This window comes from Aythya fuligula, chromosome 6, assembly GCF_009819795.1.
Source record: "Aythya fuligula isolate bAytFul2 chromosome 6, bAytFul2.pri, whole genome shotgun sequence".
NCBI lineage: Eukaryota > Metazoa > Chordata > Aves > Anseriformes > Anatidae > Aythya > Aythya fuligula.
The window spans coordinates 16252821-16279316 of NC_045564.1; the positions used below are offsets into that span (position 1 = coordinate 16252821).

General features: G+C 41.1%; 1 protein-coding gene across 2 annotated transcripts; it reads left to right on the forward strand.

The window, feature by feature from the left end:
• Positions 1-460: 460 nt before the first annotated feature.
• On the forward strand, positions 461-26496 carry NFE2L2 (nuclear factor, erythroid 2 like 2). Of its 2 annotated transcripts, none has more exons than XM_032190278.1 (5): positions 461-621; positions 21624-21893; positions 22057-22152; positions 22724-22903; positions 24945-26496. In XM_032190278.1, exons 1-5 carry the CDS (start codon positions 592-594, stop codon positions 26151-26153), a joined length of 1785 nt encoding a protein of 594 aa, XP_032046169.1. In that variant the 5' UTR covers positions 461-591; the 3' UTR covers positions 26154-26496. The 2 variants fall into 2 exon arrangements, with proteins under 2 accessions (XP_032046169.1, XP_032046170.1); XM_032190279.1 differs by lacking the exon at positions 461-621 and adding an exon at positions 833-855.

Consider the following 26496-nt stretch of genomic DNA (forward strand, 5'->3'; position numbering starts at 1 on the left):
GCCAACTGAACACCTGGCTGATGAACACTGGGACTGAATGCCGTGAGCATTCCTATTACATCTATCCGGAAAATACTATGTGGGAGATTCAAGTGTGTAAGTCAACCCACTGTAACAGTTACACCACACCTGTAGCATTGGCCGGGGCCGTAATACAAGCAGCAGGGGAGACGAGGTCCTGGGGGCACCCTCAGAGGAGACATTACCTCGACACACAGGGGCAGGGCACGCAGACAGCCGGAGCAGCCCGCAAGCCGTGAGCCTGCAGCCCCTCCTTCCCGCCGGGCCCCCCGGGGCCGGGCCGGGCCGCGTTCCCGTCAGGGCCGGCGCTGCCGGGAAGGAGCCGCCCCCTGTGCTCCCGCCGCCGCTGAGTGGCCAGGCCACGGCGGGGCGGGGAGGGGGGCGGCCCCCGGCTGGGCTCGGCCCGGCCCGGCTCTGCCCTGCCCTGCCCGGCCCGGGCCGCCCCCGTCCCCGAAGGGCGCCGCAGCGATCGGGCGGGCGGTGCCGGCCGAGCCGCGATCGCACCGCACCGGCTTCCTCCTTCTCCTTCTCCCCGTGCCCGCGCCGCCGCCGCCGCTTCCCCCCCGCGCGATGGAGATCGAGCGGCCGCCCGCCGCACAGGTGAGGCGGGAGCGGGGCCGCGCCGGGGGCCGGGGGGGAGCGGGGGCACCGGGGGGGCCGGGGCGGGGCGGTCACGCGGGCGGCGGAGCACATGGCACCGCCCCGCCCCGGGCCCGCTGAGTCACGGCGGGGGCGGCGCTTGCGGCCCCCCCCGAGGTCTGTCCGTCCGTCTGTCCGTCCGTCCGACCTGCGTGGGCGGCTCCGCCCGCCCGCCCGTTCCCCCCGGGATGCCCGGTAAGGAGCCCGAAGCGGCGCGGCCGAGGGGCTGCCCTCGTGTGTGTGACCCCACGCGTGCCCGGCGCCTCCTCGGGGCGCTTTGGGGTCGGAAGGGGGCTGTGAGGTCGCCTGGCCAGACCGGGGGCAGCACCGCGTGGCACCAGAGGGATCTGAGAGGTCAGCTTGTGTGACCCCCGGTCTTCTCGGGCTTGGGGGCGGGCAGCGGACCCCATCAGCGGGTGTCAGGTCTCACGATGGGTGCTGGCAGCTGCAGCGTGAGCGGTGTTCCTCTGTAGTACTGCAAACCTGGAGAGCTCTGGGGTTCCTTCAGCGCATATCTGTGCAGTAGGTGCCGCACCGCGCTTTGTAACACCAAGTGTACTTCCAGCATACCGTCTGCCCTGCCTTTAGGGTAACGTGAGTGGTTCCTGCAGGCGGTGTCTCCCTAACAGTGCCATGTGAACCCCATGCAGCTCGCTGAATACCACTGCCTGCCCTAGGCCGTGGCGGTGCCACCTGCCAGCAGGTTTCTCTGCCCCAGGTGGCGCAGTCCGGGCCTGCGCCTCCACTCAGTGGCTTCTGGGAATATACAACAGCAAAAGTCAAACCCATGGGCTGGATTCCTCATTAATTTATTCTTGCCCATACCATCCAGCCACAGCAAGTTTGTTCTCACTTCTGACATAATCTTGATGCTGCTGATTGCCATGTACCTGCTTTTGTGCCACCTTGCCCCATCTACCAGGAGTTCTCTGCCAGCACACCTAGACTTTGTCACTCATTTGCCTGGTTTATCAAACTCTTTACAGAGCCACCCGTTACGACTTTCCTCCCTGAGTTCAAGAGTTGGTGGCTTCTCCTCTCAAATGCATTCTGAAAAGGCAGTGTATTTTTTGGGTGGTAAATGGGTTAACTTCTTTTAGATATAACTTAAAATGTATCTGTTAAATGGGGAATTCAAATATATTTTCTTATAAATTGTTCCCTTAGAATGAAAGACAGGGAACACCGTGTTTAGTCCTTCAGATGTGGCAAGGCAGTGACTGGGAGGGGTGTGCGCTACTACAAACACCGTGCTGGCCCTTCGTCTTTCGTGTGCGTGGCAGCAGTTGTCATAGCACTGAAGGTGAACGTGGAGGACTGGGACTGCTCTAGCTCTGTAACCAGAATGTAATATTGCTGTTTTTTTGCTACATGCCTCAGTGGGAGTTAGCACAACTGCAATACCCTTGGGTGAGAATACTCCTGTTGTAGCGCTTTTCCTGTAAATAGGGCACATCTCTGTGTGCTGAGCTGAAGTGGGATGTTGCCTAGTACACACTAGTAATGCAGGTGTCGAAACACTTAAGAAAAAATGCACAGGAACATGTGTCAAGATGTTTCAAACCAAGTTTGTAAAACCATTATGTTCTCATAGTAGTTGTTTCCCTCTTCAGTAAACTTGAAGTTACTGAAATTGCTATGCGTGCTGCTTTTAACCTTGTAAGACAGAGCAACGAGCTTATCGGTTATCATTCAGTGCTGAGCCTTGTCAGAAGAACAGACCAAAAAGAACTTACTTTCCAACACAAAGAATGAAGCTATGAGCTGCGTTTACACTGAAGTAACACCAAATGTATGACGTAACCAAGCAAGCGAGTAATTGAGTATATATACTTAGGGTTTTCCTACCTACAGAACTGCCCAAAGAGTCTCTAGTGCAATTAGTGAACTCTTCAGTCTAGAGGGCTTTAAGCAGATATTACACACGTGTTTTTATGATGTGCTACATTAAGTTGTCAAGTGAATGGGTTTATTTTTGACTCCCTAATGGCCTATCATTTCCACATGACACAGATTATGTAGGCAATGACAAACAAGTGTACTGATCAGGCCTGGCAACAAGCCTTTGATTTTTTTGTTGTTTCTTAATAATGAGATTGAATAGAAGCATTGATTGATAGATGAAGATATCTGTAGAAATATCTATTATCATAGATATTATCTATTATTCTCTGAAGGAACTGAAGGCACGGGGGCTGTTTAGTCTGGAGAAAATGAGGCTGAGGGGAGACGTTATTGCTCTCTACTGAAAGGAGGTTGTGATTGAGAGGAGGGTGTTGGCCTCTTTTCCCAGGTGACAAGTGATAGGATGTGAGGCAAAGGCCTCAAGTTACACCAGGGGAGGTTTAGATTGGGTATCAGCAAATTCAGGGAAAGGGTGGTTAGGCCTTGGAGTGGGCTGCCAAGGGAGGTGCTGGGAGTCACCCCCCTAGATGTATTTAAGAGAGAGGTGGATGTGGTGCTTAGGGACATGGCTTAGTGGTGGACTTGGGTGAATGGTGGGAATTGATGGTTTTAAAGGTCTTTTTCCAAGATAAATGATTCTGTGATTCTTAAAATTACAGACAAGTGTGGCTGAGGAGGTAGATGAGAGCATCACGAGCTCTGTCCTAACTATGAATGCATTTATTCAGACCCTCTCAGTTCTTATGTGCTTAACCTTGGCGTGATGCTGCACCAAAAAAGGTTTCAGCAAAACCCACAAAACAATGCCTTTCAGTTAAACTAGTGGTAGATGTAATGCAATGCAGTATGTTCAGCTGAAACAAATGTAGAATAACAGGAGATGACCATGGCAATTCTTTCAGGAGAACAACTAATTGGGTATTTTTTGTAACTGTAATAAATGTCCATCATATGGACGCTCTTCTGCATGCTCTCTTTGAAATGAGCTAAGAATTTACAGTTATATTGGAAATTGGTGGTAGTGCAAGAAGTTAGCTGAGTCAGAAAATGAGACGTGAAGAAGCTTGTGGTTAGAACCCAAAGTTGGAGAAGACTTTGGCTTTGGAAGTTTGCTTGAAAAATATGTGAAAGAGACCAAACTGGAACGAAAAAGAACATTCAGTATAAGCAGAGAGCAGCTGGATGATTTCGTGTGCTTTAAAGAACTTTAGACGTTTTTATAGGACTATGTGGGTGGTTAGGAAGGTTTGTGTACATTTCCCACCAGCATTCATGGGCAAAAATAAATTTTATCTCTCTGTCCATAACTTTTTTTAATTGAGAAAATAAAGATGGTACAACATTTATCTTAAGTAAGAATGCAGCAGGCTATATATACTCCTGAAAGCCAATGATATTGTGAAAATCATGTTAGATTATTATAGGTGTTGTTGCCCTTGAATACCCTTTTGATTTCTCCTAGTTCTTTTTTCCTCAAGGTCTATATCTTAAATTTGCAAAGCAAAATACTACTTGGTTGATAGGCATGCTACTTCTGTGATCCTGACTAAAATTAGTGTAGCAATAGTGCATTGAATGTACTTTGTTAAAGAAGTCTCTGGTACCTTTGTGGAATATGCTGGGGTTTGTGAGATGATGAGGAGCACTAGTCCAATTTCAGGAGTTGGACTTGATGATCCTTATGGGTCCCTTCCAACTCGGGATATTCTATGATTCTATCCTAGAAGTGGAAGGAGCTAAATGAAATACTTCTTAATTCAATTTCTCAGCCAAAGCAATTTGTATTCTTGGTTAATATCATTTTTTCCTATATATAGTAGTCAAATTTTGTTAGATTTGGTCCTTCAAAGTAAACAACCCCCAAAACAGCATATCCTGCCACAACTTGTCATTGAAAAATGTTTGCAGTGCATTGATTTTTTTTTTTTTTGAAGGAGGGTGAAAGAAGTTGATTGCAGGTCCAGAAAAGGGTGAGCTTACACAGGGGAGCAGGAAATCTTGTAGAAAATTCAGAAGAGAAGAGTCATGATACCGTGTGCATGTTCATAGCACTAGATGCATCCTTCATTGAAAAGGAGGAGTTTGTTTTTTGTATCTAGAACATTGCTTCTTTCCCTTTTTCTTTGAAATTAATAAAGATAAGCTCTATGGTGACTAAACCATTCACTAAAATTAGGCCAATTTGTGAAAGTGTGTTGTATTTACAGTAATTGTGCTGGCTGAGGCTAGTGCAGAACAAGTCTAGGCAGTAACCTGTTGGCATGGATTAAATATTAATCCCCTGATGCTGTGGTTGAATTCCAGCCAGCAAAAAGCCCTCCAGAGTCTCCAGGTTAATCACCTAGTTAAAGTTTGTTTTGGCCTCCATCTCACTCCAACCCTAAGTAACCTGTTATTCTAATACAACACATTCCTAGAGAACTTAACTGAACTGACAGCAAACTGCTTTTTCTGCTACAGGATATTATATCCAAGTTGGACTTTGTGCTATGGAATTCAACTTATGGTGAAGGGAAAATACAACACATTGGTCAGCTTAGTTGTTTTTCTGCAATAATCTAGTTTAACTGGTTTTGGAAACAATTCATCTGCTACTTGCGCAAGTCTTTTTCCATAAACCAATGAGAAGTCTGGTGGGAGTAGTTGGAAGTCATGACTTTAATGCTGTGTTATCCAGAGATGACTGATATACAGTGGTAAACTGAAATCCTGTTCAGTGTTGCTCAACAATAATAGCTTTATGGCATATTTGTTGATGAAGGTAAACAATTAAAGCATCCAATAAGAAATGAAGCCAGCAAAATTATCTGTAGTGTATAAAACTGTTAAAACATGAAAGGCTTATTTGAAACAGATATGGGCAATTGCAATTCAAGTAAAGACAGTCGTTTACTTTTTTGCTTTCCTACCCAGTACCTGCTTTCTGCACAGGAAAAGCAGTAGTAGTAGTACTTGCTAACTAATAGGATAGTGTGTGAGCTTTTCTACGGTGCAAGAACAGTGCTGGTACTCCGTGTAGCACAGTACTCAGTCAAGCACAGGGGCAGTTCTGTCCCTGGATTTCTTTGCTGTGGAGGTTTTTAGATATAAATTTCAAGTTTTTTCTTTACCACCTCTAGAAAAAGAAAAAAAAAAAAAGAAAAATACGTTTCCCAGCAGAGTGTGCCATTTTAATATTAATTTAGTTTTACCATGATATACATAGCCCATCAGTGCGCGTTTCAAATAGAAGCAAACTCTCTCAATCTAAATTGGCACCATATATTTAAATATTAATTTGGATAACCAAGAAATGTATAACAATGTCAAGTAAGGAGAAAAATATTTAGTGTATTTGACTCCTTCAGCGAAGAGGATTTGTCTTCATGTTATCACACAGAATCACACAGAATGAAGCGTGTTCTGTTCTCTGTCCTTAGCCCTTTTGAATACTTGGTAAAATGTTTGGTCAGTTTTCTGTAGCAGATCCTGACTTTTGCATCAAGTGTTGTGTTTATGCATGAGCTTTGTGTTCAGCTGCTAATTTCTACTTTAATATTCAGTTTAAAAGAGTTAAAATATTTCAGTATGTTGACCATAGAAATGTTGGAAAGCTTACAGGAGCTATTAAGAGTATTAAGAGCTCTTAAAGTTAAGTTAGCATTGTTTTATCAGCAGAGTATAAATGCTCCTTCGTGGTGTATTGGTAATCCCCAGCGCAAATACGGATTGGCAAAATGGTATTTGAGAAAAATAGTTAGTGGGTACAATTTATATACTACAGATATGTTTGAAGTCTTTCATTACCTTAGCTTTTTTTATTTCTGATTTTGGCCTGATTAGCCCCAATTTTTGCTTGGGAAGAAGGAATATATAATAACGTTTATTTTTAGTAAAGTAATTGGAAAAGCAGTATAAGTGACTGTTAATGTCTCCTATCTTTCCAGCTAAACTAAATCACTTCAATAATTATGTCTTTGTTTTTGATGCTATTACAGTAGTGAGGGAGTTGAGACCACCCAACTTTGCACTTGTTTTGCAGAGTATTAAGACTTTTAATCCCACTTCTGCAGTATTACTATAAGCAGTGAAATTAAAAAAGACGAGAAAGGAAAAACTTCTCTTAAGTTTGATGTTTTAGGAACAAGTTGTGTACGATCAGTTTGAAATGATCGCTTTCAAACCTTTTAAGGAAGTATCTTCTGTATGGCTATGAAACATAAAAATAACAAACTTTTCTCCGTTGGCCTCACCTCTGTCTTGTAGTTTCAAAGTTTTATTGCTGTTTGCTGTATTAGTATTACATGCTGTCTCTTGTAAGTATGAAAAAACCCACTCATGGAGACCGCTTGCAAAACAAAGTTTGCATACTTGAGAAATTGACTCAGAAGGAGCTTGGTTGATAGCCTGCCTTTGAGAAGTTTGTTTTGTGTTTAAGGGTGTGCCTATTTGCTGTGTTTGAAATTAATTCCCATTAAATACTGAAGCAGCTACTTTTCTACGACTGAGTTACATGAAAAGTTGCCGTGACTTTGATTTGCTTCCTGCTCAGGTTATCACTGTGTGAAGCCATAAAGAGCTATGATAAAAAGATCCCCAGGAGGGTTGCTTGTTTGAACTCTTAGGGTAAAATTAGTATCTCCCTACTTACTGCTATAATTAGAGTGGAGCAATTCCTGTACTGCTTTGGCTGTTTGAAGATCCCTGCCGTGAATTCACAGGCAGCACGTGGCTGATGCATGTCTGCTGGTCCCACGTAAAATGGCGGCCTTTGCTCCACAGCTGGTATTTGCTTCTGTGCCACCCGGGCACTCGGCCATTTCTTCTTTCTGTCTTCAGGAATTGTGTCCTTGAGTTGTGCCCTGTTGGGTAAGAAGGGTGAGTTCTGTCCTAAAACAGGGTATTTCCAGTTAGATCGTGTGCAGTTGTATGACCAGACACAAGTTCCCCAGTCAGTTGGGTAATAAAGTGAGGGGCAAATGTGGGTGGTGGGGTTGGGCAGGCAGCTTTGAGGGTTGATGCAGCTCAGCTGGGTAAGATTTCCAGGAGCTTCATCAACAGGAGAACATGGGAACCTTAGAGGCAGAGGCCATGGTGTCAAGGTGAGTGCACCCCACCCTAGCTTCTTACACTAATACTCATCTTCACCAGTATCACAGAAGTAGTGACAGATAAATCCCAGTGCAGATAATGCAGCCATTAAGTGGACTGTAGGTCCTGGTGCAGTTGTCTGTGATTTATTTAATGCGAGGTGCATGGACACATTTGCTTAAAGCTGTTTTATAATGCTGAGTTTTTATTGGCAAATTATTTTTTTTTCTGCTATAGTTGGGCTTCAAGCAGGTCTGTGTGTCAGCTGTGGAATTTCTGGGAGATTGTCCTGCTGATACTTTTAAAAACAAAACTTGTTTCAGAAGTTTCAATTTTTTTTTTTTTGATTTAAGATACTTAAGGATAAGGATGTTTAGGTGTCTCATACCTGCGTGTGCTGAAACACAGTAACTTCTGATACTATACTTTGTAATTTGTTTTGGCTATTTGAACTAGAATATAATACAGTATTATTGGGTTGATTCTTCAGCTTGTATAAGGTGTTGTGACTCTGGACTTCTGTGGTTCTGTGGAATGTTTTCCAGCTTGATTTGTGATCCTTTGTGATCTGCCACATTAAAAATATAGGCTGCACAAATTCCACTTGGGAATCTTTGCTGATCTGATAACCAGTGTGAACATCTCTAGATATCTATCATCATCTCTGTTTCTTTTTGCTGGTAAACTGAAGAATGAAATCTAATTAATGAAACTGTTAAGGGAGATACAAGAAATCACTGAAGTACTTTAAATTATTCTGAAAAATGGCGTGCTGCTAGGATTAGAGCCATAGAATTATTTTAAATTCAAAATGAAGCTTGGGATGAGAGTTTTTGATAAATTGTGCATGTATGTGGCAGAGATGATGAACAAGGTCTTATAAAATGCAAGTAGTAATGACAGAATTAACACTGAATATCTGACTTTGTGAGTAATGATTTACCCTAACAAGATAGCAGTCTCTCATTGTCTGAATTATTTCTGGTGTAGAGAAATTGTGGTCTTGCCTTTTTTTTTTTTTTTTTTTTTTTTTTTACAGGCAGTTTGCTGTAATCTGGTTTTCCCAGTAGTTACTGAGGCATAAGGAAGTAAAGAAGGAAGTAAAGTGTTTTGGTCAAAGACTAAAAACTGTTTGAGATCCAAACCTGACGCTTTCTTTGAATTCCATGTTTTCATGTGTTTGAAGTGATCTGCATTTTTCCTTTTTGCTTAACAAATGGATTTCAATTATATCTGGAAAGCAATTAAATCTTCTGTAATTTCTACCAGAAAAAAAGTCACCTGTAAATGCTGATTTTAGAAACAGGGTGCTAAATAAACTTATTTTGTTTAACTGGGGGACTTGGCATGAAAATTCCAGTTTGGCGGCAGATATGCAGGACAGTTACTTATTTTCTATTTGACACACCAACCGGTTGCTGCCCTTCAGCTGCTGATAGATACGCCTGCAGTGTGCAGGGATGTTTCACCCTGCCTTTAGAGATTAGACACTTTCTTCAGAGGCAGCAAGGTAAGTCAGTTTCTTCTCAACCTCTTCTGCCATCAAAATGGGATCGTTGTTAAGGATTTCCTTTTCATTTTATTATGCTGGTTAGAGTGACTTTTACAACAAAAAACGTGTCTTACTCGAATGGCGTTAGTGTAGTTTACCCCAAAGCCCAGCTGCAGAAGATGGCATACAGAAACTTAGAGGCAAAAATAGGCAAGATACCTCCTTCGACCCACAGCTCCAAGGAAGAAAGTCCTTCTTCTGCAAAGCAAGGAAAACAGAAGGAACACATGGAATGAATTAAGAACTTTGAACATTGTCTCTGGGGTTGGTCTGCTGTTGGGACGGCTCTGCCTTGACTCACCACCACCTCCTTCTGTGCCGATCTGGGAATACCTTGATGGCAGAGTAGAGGAACAGAGAGCAAAGGTATCTTCGGTTCATGTTACAGGAGACGTTAAAGAATTCATGAGGGCATTTGATATAAACTTCAGTAATTTTTGTTGTGATGATGCAGGTGGAGGGGAAAGGACACAGGTAGTTTGGATACTTAAGCCAAGGATATGAAAATAGTTTATTTTCAACTGTTTGCTTTTGTTCCAGGATAAAAGATTTACTATGCTGCTTCATTGGATACAGAGTAATTGAAAGTGTAGAACTTTTCTGAAGGAAAAAGGAAGTTTAGCACTCTCCCTAATACTCTTGGCAACCTGTTTTCTTTATCAGAGTTCAACATTCTCCTTTCAGAAGCTGCAGTGGAATGCCTTATCAGGCCGCAGCTTGTGGGCATGGGAGATAAAACTTTGCAGCTCTAGAAAATATCTAAAATGCTCTGTGTTGCCCTCCAAACTGTTTGTACAGAGCACCCCACCAGCACATGCTTAAGGTTTTAACTAAGATAATATTTATTATGTAAATATATTGCTTTATAAATGTTCAAAAGATCAGTTTTTGTTGGTTTTTTTGTTTGTTTGTTTGTTTGTTTTTCAGATAACAAACCCAGTTATCAACTAAAAATAAATGTTTAACGGGCAACACTGAATGGCTTTGAATTTAAAAGTTCTTGATTTTCTTGCAAGCTGAATAGCTATCTCCTCTGCCCTTCATCCTCCCAAATATTTAATGTTTGTTAATCAGGAGCATGTTTGCTTATAGGTGGTAGAGGTGTATCAATGTTTATTATTCAAGACAAACAGTCTTGTTTTGGTCATTGTAGCTGCTGGTAGAGGGTATGAGGCAAAATGTGTCAGGGATTGGCACCCACCTTGGTTTCTCAGGTACATCTATTTGATCAGAAGGCTGAAGGAGGCAACCCTGTTAAAGCTGGCTGTATGGGCTGAGAGCCAGTGAGCTGTTGGTCTGGGTGGAAGGACAGAATTATCGATGGCTGTGTTTGGGGGGGGGGGGGTAGGAGGGGGTGTTCTTCGAGGGCATGAAGAATTATTGTGTTTATAGTGTTTGGTAAGAGCTTTAAAACTGTTTACCTTTTCTGGTTCACGTCCTGGAAGATGAATTAGCTCCTCTTGCTTTCAGAGTTTATAACGTGAGGACTACACAGGAATTTAAAAAGTGAGGGGTGGATTGCACAGCACAGATAGCTTTACTTTCTTGTACAGTGTTCAGTTCCTCAGTGTTTACCTTGTTTAAGCAAAAGCCATCCTTGTGTTCAAAAATGATAAATCGTCACATGGACGTGTGGCATGGTGGCCCTTCTTGGCATTTCTTGTTTTAGTTGTTTAATGGTGTAAGACCTTCAGGTTGGAAGAGTTTTCAGAAACCTTCATAGGGATTAGTGATTTTTAGAGGATTGCTTTTTGTTGAGAGATATCAATGACAGTGCTTAAGAAAATGAGCAAATAAACACATCCTTGCCTCATTCTGTGGGAAAACAGTTCCCGTCATGCATCTCTGTGGCTGAAGGAGGGGGAAAAGCTGTACTAACTCTTCATGCAAATTTAATCACAATTTCTATGATGTCTTGTAAATTTGGAGAAGGCATTTTTGGTCATCAGCATGCAGTTGAGCTATATTGTTATTTACTGAAACTTCAGTATGTCATTAATGAAGGTTGTGCATGGTGTCAAATACACCATTTAACCGTGAATTACTTCGTTGGAAAGGTAAAGTGTTACCACAGAAAAGCTTGCCATGCTGGGCTCCCTTTCTCAAATCTGTCGCGATCCTGTTGTTCCCAGTGGTGAGCAGTTGCATAGCAATGTATTTTGGCCTTTTCTGTCTTTTTGTTCCCTCACAGAAACTAAATTGCCTTTCCAAGTATATTTGACCCACAAAGGTGTTTTGTACCTGTGCCCCGTAGAGTTCAGTGGGAGGCAGGCATTGAAGCACTGCCAGATGTGGGGTGCTGTGTATGATATGGAGCAAGGTATAGCTCAACGCCTCTGCAGCAGCGTAACCGTGTGGGTGCTGAGTGTTACTGTCTGCTGTGCGTGGGCACGCTGGGCATTACTGTGTGCTGATTGACGTGTTTTCTGGAACTGTAACTTAAATATAAAAAGGAAGAAGCAACAAGACAAGAACAATGTAGAGCTTTGAACTGGGAAGGCAATACAGAGAGTGGGTCTGGTCAGGCTTGGGTGCTATTGGGCAGTACTGTTGTACAAGTCGTCTGAGATCACAGAGAACATCTTGGTAACTTCCAAAGCAGTGAATTTACTTGGTAATTACCAATCTCAACAGAACAGCAAAAGCTCTTGCTTTGTGTCCAGGCTACTCCTGCAGGCTGCTCTGAGGATGAGGCTGACAGATCAGTCCTGCCTCAGAAATAGGGGACTGGGATCCTGTGAGTTGTGGCAGGCTTCTTTCTGTCCAGTTAATGTTTTTGTTACTTAGTCCTTAAAAGTGTACAGTGCCTCATTAATATTCTCTTAATGGAGTATTTTTAACGTAAAACAATCTCTTATTTTTTGTTTACCTTTGAATTATTACTTTTTATTCTCAGGCTCATATTCTTAAGGCATGACTTCTAGGTTGATGAGCTGTTTGTGTGGTTGAGTTCTCTGAGTTTGAAGGCATCCTTGCTCTTTCCTCATCGGCTAGGTTTGGAAGCATGGAGGAGTTTTTGTGATGTAGCCCTACGGGGTCAATTTCTGAAGGAGGGCTGATGGATGCGTGCCGGCAGTGCAGTTAGTGAACCTCCTTGCTTTTCTAACCCACACAGATATCCCAGTTGTTTGCCCTTCTAGTTTGGCCCATAAACAACGACAAAGTTGCTTATGAGATCAATGGAGTGAAACTTGGTGAGACAAGCTTCTTGTAATACTAGAGCATACAGTTTCCATATCCAGGCTGTTGTGTAGCTGTAAAAACCCATCTGGTGCCTGTCCCCATAACTTGCCCAGCCATCAGCAAAATGACAGCTTAGTGTGGGCCTAACAGTAAGATTGCTTTTGAGTAAAAACTTACAGCTCAAGAAAGAGTATAAGTAATTCTTGAGAGTATTTTGACCCATAACAGATACTGTGTTCTCATGTTCGGCTTGAAACACACTTTTCCAAAAAATTTAATCCTAGTGAAAGCAAAATAGTGGCTAATAGTTTATAACCTGAGGTTAATACAACCTTATAAATGTTATTTACAGTTTAATTAGGTTCTTTTCTCCGTTTCTGTGTCCATGTTTTCTTACTTCCCGATTAGTTTCATTGGACATAAGAGCATGTTATAATTTGACTGGGTTGGGTTTCCCAGATGACTGAGCCATTATTATAAGCAAATCCTCTCCTAGATAAACTAATGAGCAGTGTCCGCTCACAGTACATGCCTGGCTGGGAACAGCAGGATAGCTTGAAGATAATTGTTTAACAGGTAATTGTTTTCCAAGTACTGTAGGTTCCATATACAAAATGAATCGGGACACAAAGACTTCTCTGTTACTATGGTTGAAAGATCAGCAGTACTTTCAGATGCTGTTTATTTATTTATTTTTTTTTTACATTATTTGTTACTTTTATGTTTGTTTACCTGTTAAGGATATTTTTGCTGTATGAATGAGAAAATCCATCAAATGCCTTTTTTTTTTTTTTACGGTAAAGTTTTTAACTTGTGGGAAAAAAAGCAAAGCTATTAGGACCAGCTTTTCCTGAAATGAAATAGACTTCTGGCTGGCTGCTATTTGAATGTCTTTCAAAATGGGGTTACGTGGTGCAGTACATGGTGATTAGACAGCAGCTAGAAATTAAGCCACAACAGAATCACTCATTTTACTTGCTGGGGCAGCAGAGCAGAGTTTTGTTGATGAATCAAGCATGTAAAAACAAATACACAGCCTAACCCACTCTTTTATAAAACAATCCCATTTTTTTCCCAGCCTCATTATGCAACTTGTGCAATGGATTGTAACTTGTATACATACTTTGTGTGCTTATTGACTTAATCATTTTGTAATGCTGCTGGTGAAAGAGTAAAGAAATTGCAAGTAAATGGCTCTGTTAAGTTGAAAGGGATTCACAATTTGAGTAGAGGGGGCAACAACACTGGTATACCAGCCAAATACACTGCAGAAAAGTGAAATTTAGATGAACACAATGTAATTATGATCTAAAGGGGGAAAAGGGAAGAATGGAAACCATCTGACTGAAACAGCAGAGCAAAGAGAACATGTCAGATTCATTGCTTTAGACACTCATGTTCCAGAAAGCAGAGTGGGACTCCAAGAGATTTAGGATGAAGTTTGAAGAAGCTGGATGACACCCATAACCACTTTTGGCTTTTGCTTCGTACCCAGGGTAGTACTTATAAATATGAGCATAGTTAGAGTTAGTAAGAAAAGTTTATTGTCATCAGCTTACAACATTAGACCTCACTCTGTCATTTCCTTTAGGCTAGGCAGAAATAAGGGGATAGAATGCAAGACAGATTTGGCCATGAATACTAGAGAATAACTTTTGATATCACTCCTTATTTTGTTTGTATAATATCTGATTTTTCAGATTAAGACTCTGTGTGCTGCAAGCCATGGAAATGAGTGTGCTTGGACAATATTTTTTCTTGAAATTTCAAAGATTTTGAGGGATGATCAGTAGTGGGATAATTCAGCCCCTGGAAATCGCATCCTCTATATTAAATTCAATTAATGTAAAGCTACTTCCTAAAAATTGACTAGACAACTTAGAAAAACACAGACGCTTCTGGAGCGTGCAAGAAAGAGTACCAAATATCTTTAGCAAGGAGATCTGCAGTGCTGAGGAAGAATCCCCTCAGCTGTTGTACCAGAGATGGCCACCTCAAGGCGGACCAGGCATGGGGGGGCAAAGGATGCGTATATGTTTGTGACCATGGAGGTGGATGAGCTGGAGAGGAGGATGCCACCACTCCTCCTGCTGCTGGGCACTGGACTGTGAAGGGGTGCCAGCGGCCTTCTGTGTGTGTTCAGTGTTTTAAGGAGGGGCATGGAGGTGGGGGTGGATGGATTTTGCAGAAGAGAAAGCTATCGTTGAAGTAAACTGCTATGTATGCCCCTTCTCCTTCTCTTTGCTGTCTTTGTGATGTGATTTTCATCACTGGTGGGCTTGCTCTACTGCTTGCGTTAGGAGTTTGCAGCTTTTGGGGTTAGAATGAAGGTAGACCTGGCCTATGCATTAATGACCATAAACGTCCTAAAACAGCTATTCTTTATGGCAGTTGCATTCTCGCTTGTTTTACATTCTTCAGGCTTAAAGAAAGCTAACTGTATTTTCACAACTGTTGGAGAATATATAAGGTATGTTTTGTTCCTGGCAGTTTGGAAAGCTTGCTTGCCATAGCATGTATCATATGGGAAAACCATCACATTGACAGCTGTAAGCAAAACCAGGTCTTAAAATCATTGCCTTTGTTGTTACCATTCTTGCAAGAAGGCACTTCAGGTGAAATATATAAATCATCCACTTTTCAGAGGAGTTATTTCTGGAGCAAGGGTGGCAGGGCCAGGGGTGGTACAGGGGCAGTGGCTGAGTATCGTTTGCAGAGGCAGATTGTCCTGTCTGCTTGTCTGAACCTCTCCTGGTCTGTGTCAGAAGAATCCCAAGACAACACTCACTGAAGCTTTCTTAAGAACACTGGGCAATCTAGCAGAGTGGTTTTTCAAGTGATTTAATTTATAAGAGTATATTCTGCTGATTTGGCATTTATTAGGAAAGCTTGCTCGAGTACAGTGGGAACTACAGTCTGAAATACGAGATGTATGTTAGGAGAAGACAGAGGCTAAACACTTCTAGCTAATGAAATACCAGAACTTCTTGTGTTCCTGGCCTGGCAAAGCACTCTAGAGCTTTCTTCAGTAAGAAAATGAAATTTGTGTACAAACATTTATGTTTCAGGGACTGAGCTTATTTCATCTGTCTCTGTTGGGGCAGAAGAATGTCGCAAGAAACATAGCCAGCATTTTTCAATGGGCTTGCTTATATAGACATGGAATGGAAATTCTCTTACAGCACTTGTTCTTTAAAGCTGTGGCTTTCCAATCCTTTTAGAGTAATTTTTTTTCCAGGTAAGCCAGCCTTCTGGGGCGTAGATCTTGGTCAGCAAACTCTTTTTAAGGCAGCCAAAGATTAATGAGGGCTAGGAAGACAAATGGGCATCAAGAAGCTGATGCAGGCAATACCTGAGATGTACTGGTTTAGTGTTGGGCATACTAGTAGTGCTAGCGGCACAGGTATGAAGGACAGAAGAAGGACCACTCCTACCCAAGCATGCGGTTTGCTCCTATGCTGCCTGGAAAAAGGTCTTGGTGAAGAATGTGGGACAGCAGGCAGTTCCACAGGGTGGTCAGGGGCTTGACCTTGTGGATTCACGAATCACAGGTTGCTGTCATGTGGCATTCTTTGGCAGCCGTCTGTCCTGTCACGTTCCCAAATCCTAAATCTAGACATCTAAAATTGATATTGTCCCTCTGCCCTCCAGCATAAATAGCTTCTGCCATTCTTTTCCCCATTTTTAAGTGCTGTTTTTTCATGTCTCGAATTAACTTCTGTTCTTCATGTTTCCAGTTGTAAGGCATTGAAAATTTTGGGTTAGCTTTCAAAACTCGTTGTTTGTAAAAACTGAAAGTGTTGGGGTAACTTTATCTGCTTTCTGTGTTTTCTCTGAGTCATGGGGCTTGTGTGTCCAGGGTTTTTTTTCTGTAATTGACTTGCAATTAACTAAGTAGTTTAACTCAGTGAAGAACTGCCAGACTGGAAAATCTGGAATATAGAAAAACAAATTGGTAATTATAGTGATTTTGGAGGTCATATGAAAACATCAAATGATTTATAAACCATCCTTAAAACCTACTTGAGCAAAATCAGTTCCTCTTGAGGATAATGAAAGGAAGATGTTCAGCCATTGCTCCCACTGCTTTTTTTGAGTGAATGCTCAAGAAGAATGCTTCCAGCTCTGTCTCTTGGACTTGCATTGTTACCTAATCCCCTCCCTTTCATTCTTGTCTTGAAGTATTTCAGGACTTTGATCTTTACTTCCTAAACAGTGTTTTGAATACAGCAAAAATTTAACATGCTTTCTGTTTGTTCCTTTCCCTTTCTGGAAAGCAAATGGAAAATGGGTTACATGTTGCCAAGCTCTTTCTGTGAATAAGCTGTAGGAGTGTTTCCTTGCTTCTTCTGGGATCTTCTGAGCTCCCTGCTGGATGCAATATCCATCAATTCTATTGCTCTTTCTATTTATTCATGCTGGTATGTGAATTTTTCTCTTATAGTTAGGTGCTAAGGGATCATGGGAAAGAAAAAACATCTTTGTCTGTTGAGAGCTGTTGCTAATGTCCCAGTTTATATTGCAAGAGGCATGACTTCAAAAAGTAAATGTGCCAAACCCATGGATGTGCTCTGTATTAAGGGGATAGTGAACAGATTGAAAGCTCTGTCAGAGATAGCAGATTTTCTCTACTGACACTTGGGCCACTGGATGTTTCCGCCTTGATGACTACCTGTAAGTGGCTTATAGTCCAAACAAAAATGAAACCAGCCAGATAAAGCAAACAGGCATGAAATGGAAAGATTAGCATTTTATTTTAAACCACAAAAGTAAGTCTAAGAAAAAAAAAATAATAACACAGGGTCCCTTTGTTTTGTTTACTCATACTGCAAGTATGTTTTCTTAGGAGCAATAAGAGTTAATTGTCAAACTTTACAACGTAGTCAGAGATTTTCTCATAAAATGTATAACAGACTCTGCCCAGATGGCAAATGCTGATATGTAAATCTAAAACATGAAAATTTCCATTGGGGGCCAGATGGTGGCTTAATGTGAATTGTTTAACATTTATGTTTATCTTATTAAAACTGCCTTTATAAGTCCAAACTAAGCTATCAATGTGGTGGGAAGAGCATATCACTAAATGAACAAAAAAGCAAACCATGAGTTCGAGGCACCTCTTATGTGGATCACAGGAAAGCAAAACGTGTCCTCCTCTGCTGAGAGGTGGTCGTCTTCCGTTTACAAAATTGTGAAGAAAACACTAGAAATAAAATCACTGCTCATCTGCACAGGAAAAATATTAAGCACATGTTATTCTCCCAGAAGATAGGAATAGTGGGCAGCAGTAAGTGCATTAAATACCCTCATGTGTTTCTCCTCAGAACCTGGGGCTCAGGGGGAAGGAGCCGAGCTGTGGTGCAGGGGGAAGCAGTGCGGCCAAACCCCCGCTCCTCGTGCTGGGGAGGGCCGGCTGTTCCCGGGCCTCCTTTGGCTCCTGCCAAAACAACCACTTCCTCTGATGCAATTCAAGAAATTACACAACGGAGGAAAGAACAAACGGGCACTTGTGGACTAAGTCACATGAGGGGCTGCTGGCGCCTTTACAGTAAATACGTGGGATATTCAGGAAAGTGGTGAGCGGGGCTTCGCAGTACAGTAGCCAGCAGCTGTTCAGGTAAATCCTCCACAGAATTCCTCGTGCACACGCTGAGCTGGGCTACAAACCTCTGCTGGGGTTTCCCTCCCTGTGAATCTTCTTGAGCCCAGCACCTCATGTTGAGTCATCCAAAAATCAGAAGGCAGCTGTTGCACAGGCAAGAACTAAAACACCTCTTACTGGCTTTAGTTAACCACTAAATACAGTAACGGGCATCGAATACACGGTCACTTCTGTGATGCTTTCACGGTGAAAGGCTACAAATGCTTCAGTGATAACCTAAAATAGGGTGCCTGCATAATGCGGGTACATCTGTGTGTGTGTGAGTTCTCAACAAGGCTGAGAAATAACTGGAAGTGGAAGGCTGTGGGAGGCCGAAGGAACAAAATTGCAAAATATTTTCTTCAGACTGCAATTTCTTTTTTAGTTCTTTGCCATCACCTCATGCTGGGGGTGGTGAGTCACCCATCAATGAATCACTGGTCATTGTTGACTCCATTAACTTTGACCTGGGGCTTTGGCCTAGTGCCCAGAATTTTTTATTTTCTTGAAAGGGCTAAAATCATTGGCTGAAATTATTGATAAGTGTTAGATGACAGGTTATATTTAAATCAATTTGATGATTTTAAATATTAGCTTTCTGAGCAGTAGAACACTTCCTCCATGCAACCCATTCATGTGAAGAGTAATGACTCGCACTATTAGAATTCAAGGCCAATGTTGCTGTATCTGTGTAGAACTCTCCAAGATGGAAACAGCAGGACTTGTTTCCAGTTATAAGGTGATCATTAAAAGCAAACAAACCTTTTTGGTCTAAGTGCCACAAGAAGAAATACATTTAAAAAATAAAAAAATAAAAAAAATGCTTCTGACAGTCATCTTTCTGAAGTGCAGAGCCACGGCGCTGCTTAGCAAAGCTCTGAGATTAGCCAGAGTTTTGATACTGAGCTTCGTACGGGGCCTTGAAGGGCGGCAATACAAGTTGGTCAGTGCTGTGACATTCCTCAGCCAACAGCCTTGGGTCCTGAAGAGAGACAAGCGTGCTTGCTTCCTTCCCTCAGTTCCAGGACAGTGCTGAGCGCGGTGCTGCAGCTTTCCAGGGGCGGCGTGCAGCTGCACCATTCCGCTTGTCCAGCTGCCGTCTGCAGAGTGCTCTCACCCCCCGACAAGGCAGCCCCTAGAGCTCCTTATTTTGCTAATGAATGCATCCAGTAGCTCCTAAATCCTTCAGCCATGCTGTGCCTTAAGGTTTTGTATTAAGGCAATGTGGTTTTCTTAAGGAAAACATGCTATGCCTTCTGTACCTCTTTTTTGATCGCTTGTGTGTTTTGTGATTTAAAGTGAAACTGCACAGCAGTTCTGCTATTTTTGTGCAGTAGTCTGTTGCAACTCAGAGAAAAACAGCTCCTTTAATTCACAACCTCATGCATTATACACGCACACACGCACAAATCTTTTGAGTCACATTTGTAATGGTGCCTTGTAAATGAATAATTCAGAAGTGAGCCCTAAAATCCAGATCCTGCAGTTTTATCCAGAACATATTGCAAATGCTCTGAGCCTAGGAAACAGTTTTGAATCTGCTGCAGAAGGAGACAGTGAACAGCTGGTAAACTACTGGCCCTTAATGAAGCTATACCATATTGTAGCATCTCCAATTACTGCAGAACTTAATTAGTTCATTTTACCCTGCCAATCTGGAGAGACCAAACATTGTCTTGGCCAGCCACTGCAATTATTTCAGCTTCTTCATGGCTGGCCATTAAGTTTGGTCTCTCCCAGCAAGGTATATTAAATATGTCTTAGATTTGAGAATTGCATTGTTTCATAGATACTCTACATAACTGCCTGATTTTAGAGAAAAGTCATTTTTTAATAACTGATGGAATAATTCATGTGACGTGTACATACGAGTGTTAGTGGTACAGACTTTGTAATGAAGAAAAGACTGCCTTGGTTTGTAACTCTTGTATAGAAGTGGTCATTTCAGATGGCAGCATGGCGTGACACTTAGGTCGCTTGGCTTCTCTACTTGAAAATACTCTTGAGAGAAGAGAATGTTTTAGCTTGATACGGTGGCAAAATTAAATCTCTTGTTAGTATAAAACTGTTAACAGGGTCAGTAAAGTTCTGTTCAAATGAAATATGCAAGGAGGGTGTTGGTCCCTCTTCTCTGGTGACAAGTGATAGGATGCAAGGAATTGGCCTCAAGTCGCACCAGGGGAGGTGTAGATTGGACAGTAAGAAGAATTTCTTCACTGAGAGGGTGGCCAAGTGTTGGAATAGGCTTGGCTGCTGTCATGTTTTTGGCTGGAATCGAATTAATTTTCTTTGTAGCTGCTGTGTTTTGGATTTTTGATGAAAGTTGCAGTGATAACAGCGATGTTTTTCGTTGTTGCAGAGCAGTGCTTACACAGAGCTGAGGACTTTCCTGCTTCTCGTGGAAGGGAAGTGGAGGAGTCCACTGGAGGTGTTTAAGAGACACGTGGTCCTGGCACTAAGGGACATGGTTTAGTGATAGGACTTGGTAGGTCAGGTTCATGGTTGGATTTGATGATCATGAGAGTCTTTTCCAACATAGATGATTCTGTATTATTTGTAGTGTACTAACCCGGTAAGAATGCCTGAGACTAAACATTTTTGTGCGTTGCTGCTAAAGGGTAATTTTAAGAATAACAAATTATGCCAAAAAATCAATGTTGCAGGCACCAGCTAGATTTTCTTGTCATTTACCTAAATGACAAATGTGGCTACCAAGTATTAAAATTTTCTATCAGCTAACATCCAGATTAATGATTTCTGAATGTTGTTTTTACCTTGCAGAAGAAAGTAGTCCAAACATCGGCCCTTAACAATACTGAGCTCTTAAACAGTTCAAGAAAAAAATAATAAATTGGACAGAGCCCAGTTGATTAACAAAATTTGACACCAAGTTTATACTCAGCTCCAAACCAACCACACTTACAAGGTCAATTTAGACTAAGCTTTAAACTACAAATTTTTAGTAATAGTGTTATTAATGGTGTTTAATTTTACTGTGATAGTATGTCAAGTGGTGACTTTGAAACCAGGTTATTCTCCAACTTTGTAGCCCTGTTCTGTTGATCTTTGAGATTAATACTTAATACCAGCATCAAACATAAATATTTTAAAATGTGTTTTGCAGTATGGTTATTATAGCTACTTCAGACAGCCCCCTATAATGTTTTTAATCAGTTTTTACTATTTCATTAGATAGTGCTGAAAAAAAATTACACGGGCAAACTTTTTAATTTATATTTCTTTGTCTTTTTTTTTTTTTTAACTTTGTTAATGTGACGTAATTCCTCCTATAGTTTCATGTTTCCTATAAGATAATGTATTAAAGAAGAATGTATTTATCCTCTGGCTAGTTTGTGTATCACCTTATCTGTTTTAACAAATTGCTTAGTTTCCGTGAGCCTGTGTGGGGGCCACCGCAACCAAATCATCATCAGTTCACACAGTTAAGGTCATATAGAGACATCTTTTATTTAGATAAATTTTTAGGATTAAGAGAATAAATCTCGGATACATGAGTCTACATGTTTAATACAGAATTTAAAAGCTTTCTTATTGTTCTAAATGAGTTCTTCTGGGGAGGAGGCTTGCTTCAAAAAAGCATTTCTATTACAGGACATGAACTTGATTGACATCCTTTGGAGGCAAGATATAGACCTTGGGGCAAGGCGTGAAGTTTTTGATTTTAGTCAACGACAGAAGGAGTATGAACTCGAGAAACAGAAGAAACTTGAAAAGGAAAGAGAAGAACAGCTCCAGAAGGAGCAGGAGAAAGCCTTGCTGGCTCAGCTGGAGTTAGACGAGGAGACAGGTGAATTTGTTCCAGTTCAGCCAGCTCAGCGCATTCAGTCAGAAAACACTGAGCCACCAATCACTTTTTCACAGGTAAACTCTAATTGTGTTTGTGAGTGTGTTTCAATCTCTTTCCATCCACAGGAAGACGTAATGGTAATGGTTACCTAAAATGAATTTGCATTCGTTGGTGTAATGGAAGATTCTTCAGTTATTCAAAGATAGTGACATGTTTTTTCATAACTTTCCTATTTAGAGCACGCATACTTCAAAACCAGAAGCAGAGGCCTTGTCCTTTGATGACTGCATGCAGCTCTTGGCAGAAGCATTCCCGTTTATAGATGATAATGAGGTAAATGCTCACTACAGCGGTTTCGTGGGTGGTCTTCTAGGGGATCAGTTTCACATTTTGTCTTCACTGTAATATTATTTTGTGATATGATTTGTTTTGTCCCCAGCCAACTCCGACTAGAATAAAGCAGCGAAGTAGGCTTAAACTAGGGCTGTATCAGGCGCGGGTGGCATGGTGCTGTTGTGAGTCCTACTGCCAGGATTCAGTGTATAGTACCAGCTGATGGCAGTCATGTCAGTTACTGCAAATAACAATAGCAGTTTTGCAGCTTGTTGCAGCGAGCTTAGTTCAGCTCTCTGAAGTTAGTGTATTTGGGTTGCTGCATTTTGATGTACTGACCCGGACTATATGATGTGTAAAGATAAGTCCTTCATTGGTCAGTTTGTACTTTTTTCCCGTTTTTGTCTTTAATGTAAAATCTGTCACAGAAATACTTTTATATTACCCCATTATTTACAATAAATGCTTTTGTTAAGAAACACCTGTCTATTCTGCAGAAATGGCTGAACAGCAAAACCAGATTTTTGTTTGGGGAAATTCTAAATGTATGTGTGTTTGTTCAATGCTCCAGGCTTCTTCAGCTGCATTTCAGTCAATGGTTCCTGCTCAGATTGATAGTGACCCAGAGTTTATTTCCTCTAATCAAACTCAGCCACCTGAATCACCTGGTATAGTTCCACTTACTGATGCGGAGAATATGCAGAACATAGAGCAAGTCTGGGAAGAATTATTGTCCCTTCCAGAGTTACAGGTAAAAGTTTAGTATGATACGCATCTGAAAAAAATTGCAGGTTATTGCAATAGAGTATGGTATGTCAGATAATACAGTAAAATAGCATCTTAAGCTGTGGTGGTTATGGCTAACGTGTTGCACCCTATACTTGTAGGATGTCTGTAACTGAATATGAGCTTTAATTTTAAAAAATAAATTGAAGAATTTATAGGGCAAAGGAAATAGTGTTTCATCAGAAGGCCTTAATAAAACACAATATATCTTCCCAGCCAGAACTTCCCCATATTTGACAAACCCTTGTTTGCATCTATAAGCAAGCTATTATTGCACAATCATAATTGAAATTTCAGCTGCTTAAAAAGGAACATTTTTGAATTACAGAATGTGAATTGTTTCTGCAAGCATTACTGTAAATGTCTTTTTTTTCCAGTGTTTAAGTAGATTGAATGCAGAAATAACCGTAAATGATTTACACAACCTTTATCTAAGGAAAAGATTTTGTGAAGATAATAGAACATATAGTTAGATGTATAATTATACTTGACTCTTAACACATGTAAGCAATAGCTATATGTAATGCTAAATATAATATATATAAGCTATATAATATAAAAGCTATGTGTAACGCACATGAACTGAATATTTCAGAGGAACAACAGACAGCTAGAAAATCACTGACATTACTAAATTGTGCATTACAGAGGGCATCTAGTCTGATTTTTTTTCAGTATTTTCTATTTCTCTTTTATTTAGATTTGACTATAAAGTTGAGCAAATTTATTTTCATGTATATTATTGTAGAATATTGCCATTCTTTGGCATGATGTTGCCCTATGTTATGCTGTTATCATGAGGTGAATGCTTGGTGGAATGCGTGTGAACCCAAATTGTATTTAAATTTAGAGGAAAAAGTGATTGCAGGAACTGCATTCTTCCTGCCATCCTACATTTTCCTGTTAGTCTTTTCATATATTTCAGAAATTTCCTAGTTTTCTAATCTGCGGTAGGTTTAAAAGCCCCAGATAAGTTGCAAGAAAGGACTGGCTCTGAAGAGGCAGATGAAAATATTGTAACAAACCAAACTAAAATTGTCTGTTGTATTAATTCTGAATAGTAGTTCAATAATCTTCTGAAAGTAAGATAATTAAATTGAGGGTGTTGCCTTTATGAGCTGTGTTTGAAGGGAAAAAAAGCTCTCATTCAAAACCTTAGCTTAAGCCTTGCATGATCCCTGGTTAAATAGTTGGTGTGTGGTCTCTTCTTAAAAGAAACAAACATTTGGTAGTTGCCCAATTCTTTGGGGACAGCAGGCGCACTCACTTCAGCTTCAGTTAAGAAACTGCCACGCTGTTGGAAAGAACATTGGTCTTGTAGCCAGTAAAAGCCCATTAATGTAACAGCCTTAGACACTCGCACTGACGTTAGCCAGCTTAACTAAGAGTATGTGGGGTGAGTTAATGTTTGTAAGGTTTCATGCTTTTTTTTTTTTTTTTTACTTCATGGAGAATGACATTTCTCTGCAGTGAACAGCTGCTTCATTCAGTAAATCCTAAAAGAATCTTGTCTATCAAGAAAAAGGGATCATCACATAAAATTAAGTTAAAGATTGCTAAAAATACTTTGCTACGAATGCTGAGTAAGTCTCATTCAATTATTTTACGTTTGCTTTACTGAGGCTATTATTAGCAGTGGTGCTTGTGAGAAGTTCAGACCTGACTGCCCCACAATCCCCACTGGCATCTTGCCATGACAGGAGGGCTCTGTGCAGTTTCCATACAGCAGAGTGTGTTGGGATGGATATCAGAGCCTCCATCCAGACGTTTTATTCTAAATAGTGTTGTTCAGAATAAGTTGATTCATACTCTGCTTAGGTATCTATTCTTCCTAGATTATCTCCCCACAGTACAAATACGTTCTAGTCATCTAGGTTACAGCAGTGTTACAGTACCCCATGTGCACGTTGATGGCTAAAATATTTAATGGTTGTGGATTCTGTAAAAAGATTTTATCATCAATTGGTGATGTGTTGCTCAATTCCTCTCTTACATTTCCCATGCAGTGTCTTAACATTGAAAATGATAACCTGGCTGAGGTAAGCACAATCACAAGCCCTGAAAGCAAGTCAACAGAGATGCACAATGGCTATAATTACTACAACTCATTACCCATCATGAGAAAAGATGTTAACTGTGGTCCGGATTTCCTGGAGACTGTTGAGAGCCCTTTTCCCAGCATTTTGCAAACAGAAGACAGCAGCCAGCTGGTGGTGAACTCTTTAAATAACACATCCACCTCAAGCCCTGATTTTTGTGAGGATTTCTATACCACCTTTTTGTATTCAAAGGGGGACAGTGACGTAGCAACGACAAACACTATCAGTCAATCCCTTGCAGAAATTTTAAGTGAACCTATTGATCTTTCTGATTTCTCACTGTGGAGAGCTTTTAATGATGAACACTCAGAAACTGTACCAGAATGCAATGATTCTGACTCCGGTATTTCACTGAATGCAAATTCTAGGGTAGCATCACCTGAACACTCTGTTGAATCATCTGCCTGTGGAGATAAGACTTTTGGTTGTAGTGATTCTGAAATGGAAGACGTGGATAGTTCTCCTGGAAGTGTGCCACAGAGCAATGCTAGTGTGTACCCACTGCAATTCCAGGATCAAGTACTTTCTTCCGTGGAGCCAAGCACTCGACCACCTAGCTTACAATGTACAAACACACCAAAGAAAGACCCTCCTGCTGGTCCAGGCCACCCCAAAGCACCGTTCACAAAAGATAAGCCTTCAGGCCGCCTTGAAGCTCATCTCACAAGAGATGAGCAAAGAGCAAAAGCTCTGCAGATCCCTTTTCCTGTAGAAAAAATCATCAATCTCCCTGTCGATGACTTCAATGAAATGATGTCTAAGGAGCAGTTCAGTGAAGCTCAGCTTGCTCTTATTCGAGATATACGCAGGAGAGGCAAGAATAAAGTGGCTGCTCAAAATTGCCGTAAAAGAAAACTGGAAAATATAGTGGAACTGGAGCAAGATTTGAGTAACCTAAAAGATGAGAGAGAGAAGCTGCTTAAAGAAAAAGGGGAGAATGACAAAAGCCTTCGTCAAATGAAAAAGCAACTAACCACCTTATACCTTGAGGTTTTCAGCATGCTACGTGATGAAGATGGAAAATCTTACTCTCCTAGTGAATATTCACTGCAGCAAACTAGAGATGGCAATGTCTTTCTTGTTCCTAAAAGCAAGAAGTCAGAGACTAAACTTTGAAGGGCAGCACAGCTGGCTAGTGTTCTCCGAGTTACTATTTTTGTACCATTATCCTGATAGCTTTTACTGTGAGGTGGAATGCAGAATTAGGTAATATTTTTCAAGTAATTTCTATGCAATGATGATTCTAAAATTAATAACTAAGTTTAAGGAAGATGCAAGTTTAATAGTGTAATGCAGATGGATGTATGCAAAATTTGTAATCTCACTTTTTTAACAGGCATTTCTTCCTTTTAGCACCACTTTGAGTAGTTTCCATATATGTGTAAATACTTAAAGATACCATATTTATATACTGTTTCTATCTCTTGTTATAGATTTGATATATATATATATATATATA

Bases quoted from the DNA above. Each gene is read 5' to 3' on its own strand.
- NFE2L2 (XM_032190278.1), top strand. From the start codon at position 592: ATGGAGATCGAGCGGCCGCCCGCCGCACAG. The intron at 622-21,623 runs GTGAGGCGGGAG...TTTCTATTACAG, and splicing joins AGCGGCCGCCCGCCGCACAG to GACATGAACTTGATTGACAT. The intron at 22,904-24,944 runs GTAAAAGTTTAG...TTTCCCATGCAG, and splicing joins TGTCCCTTCCAGAGTTACAG to TGTCTTAACATTGAAAATGA.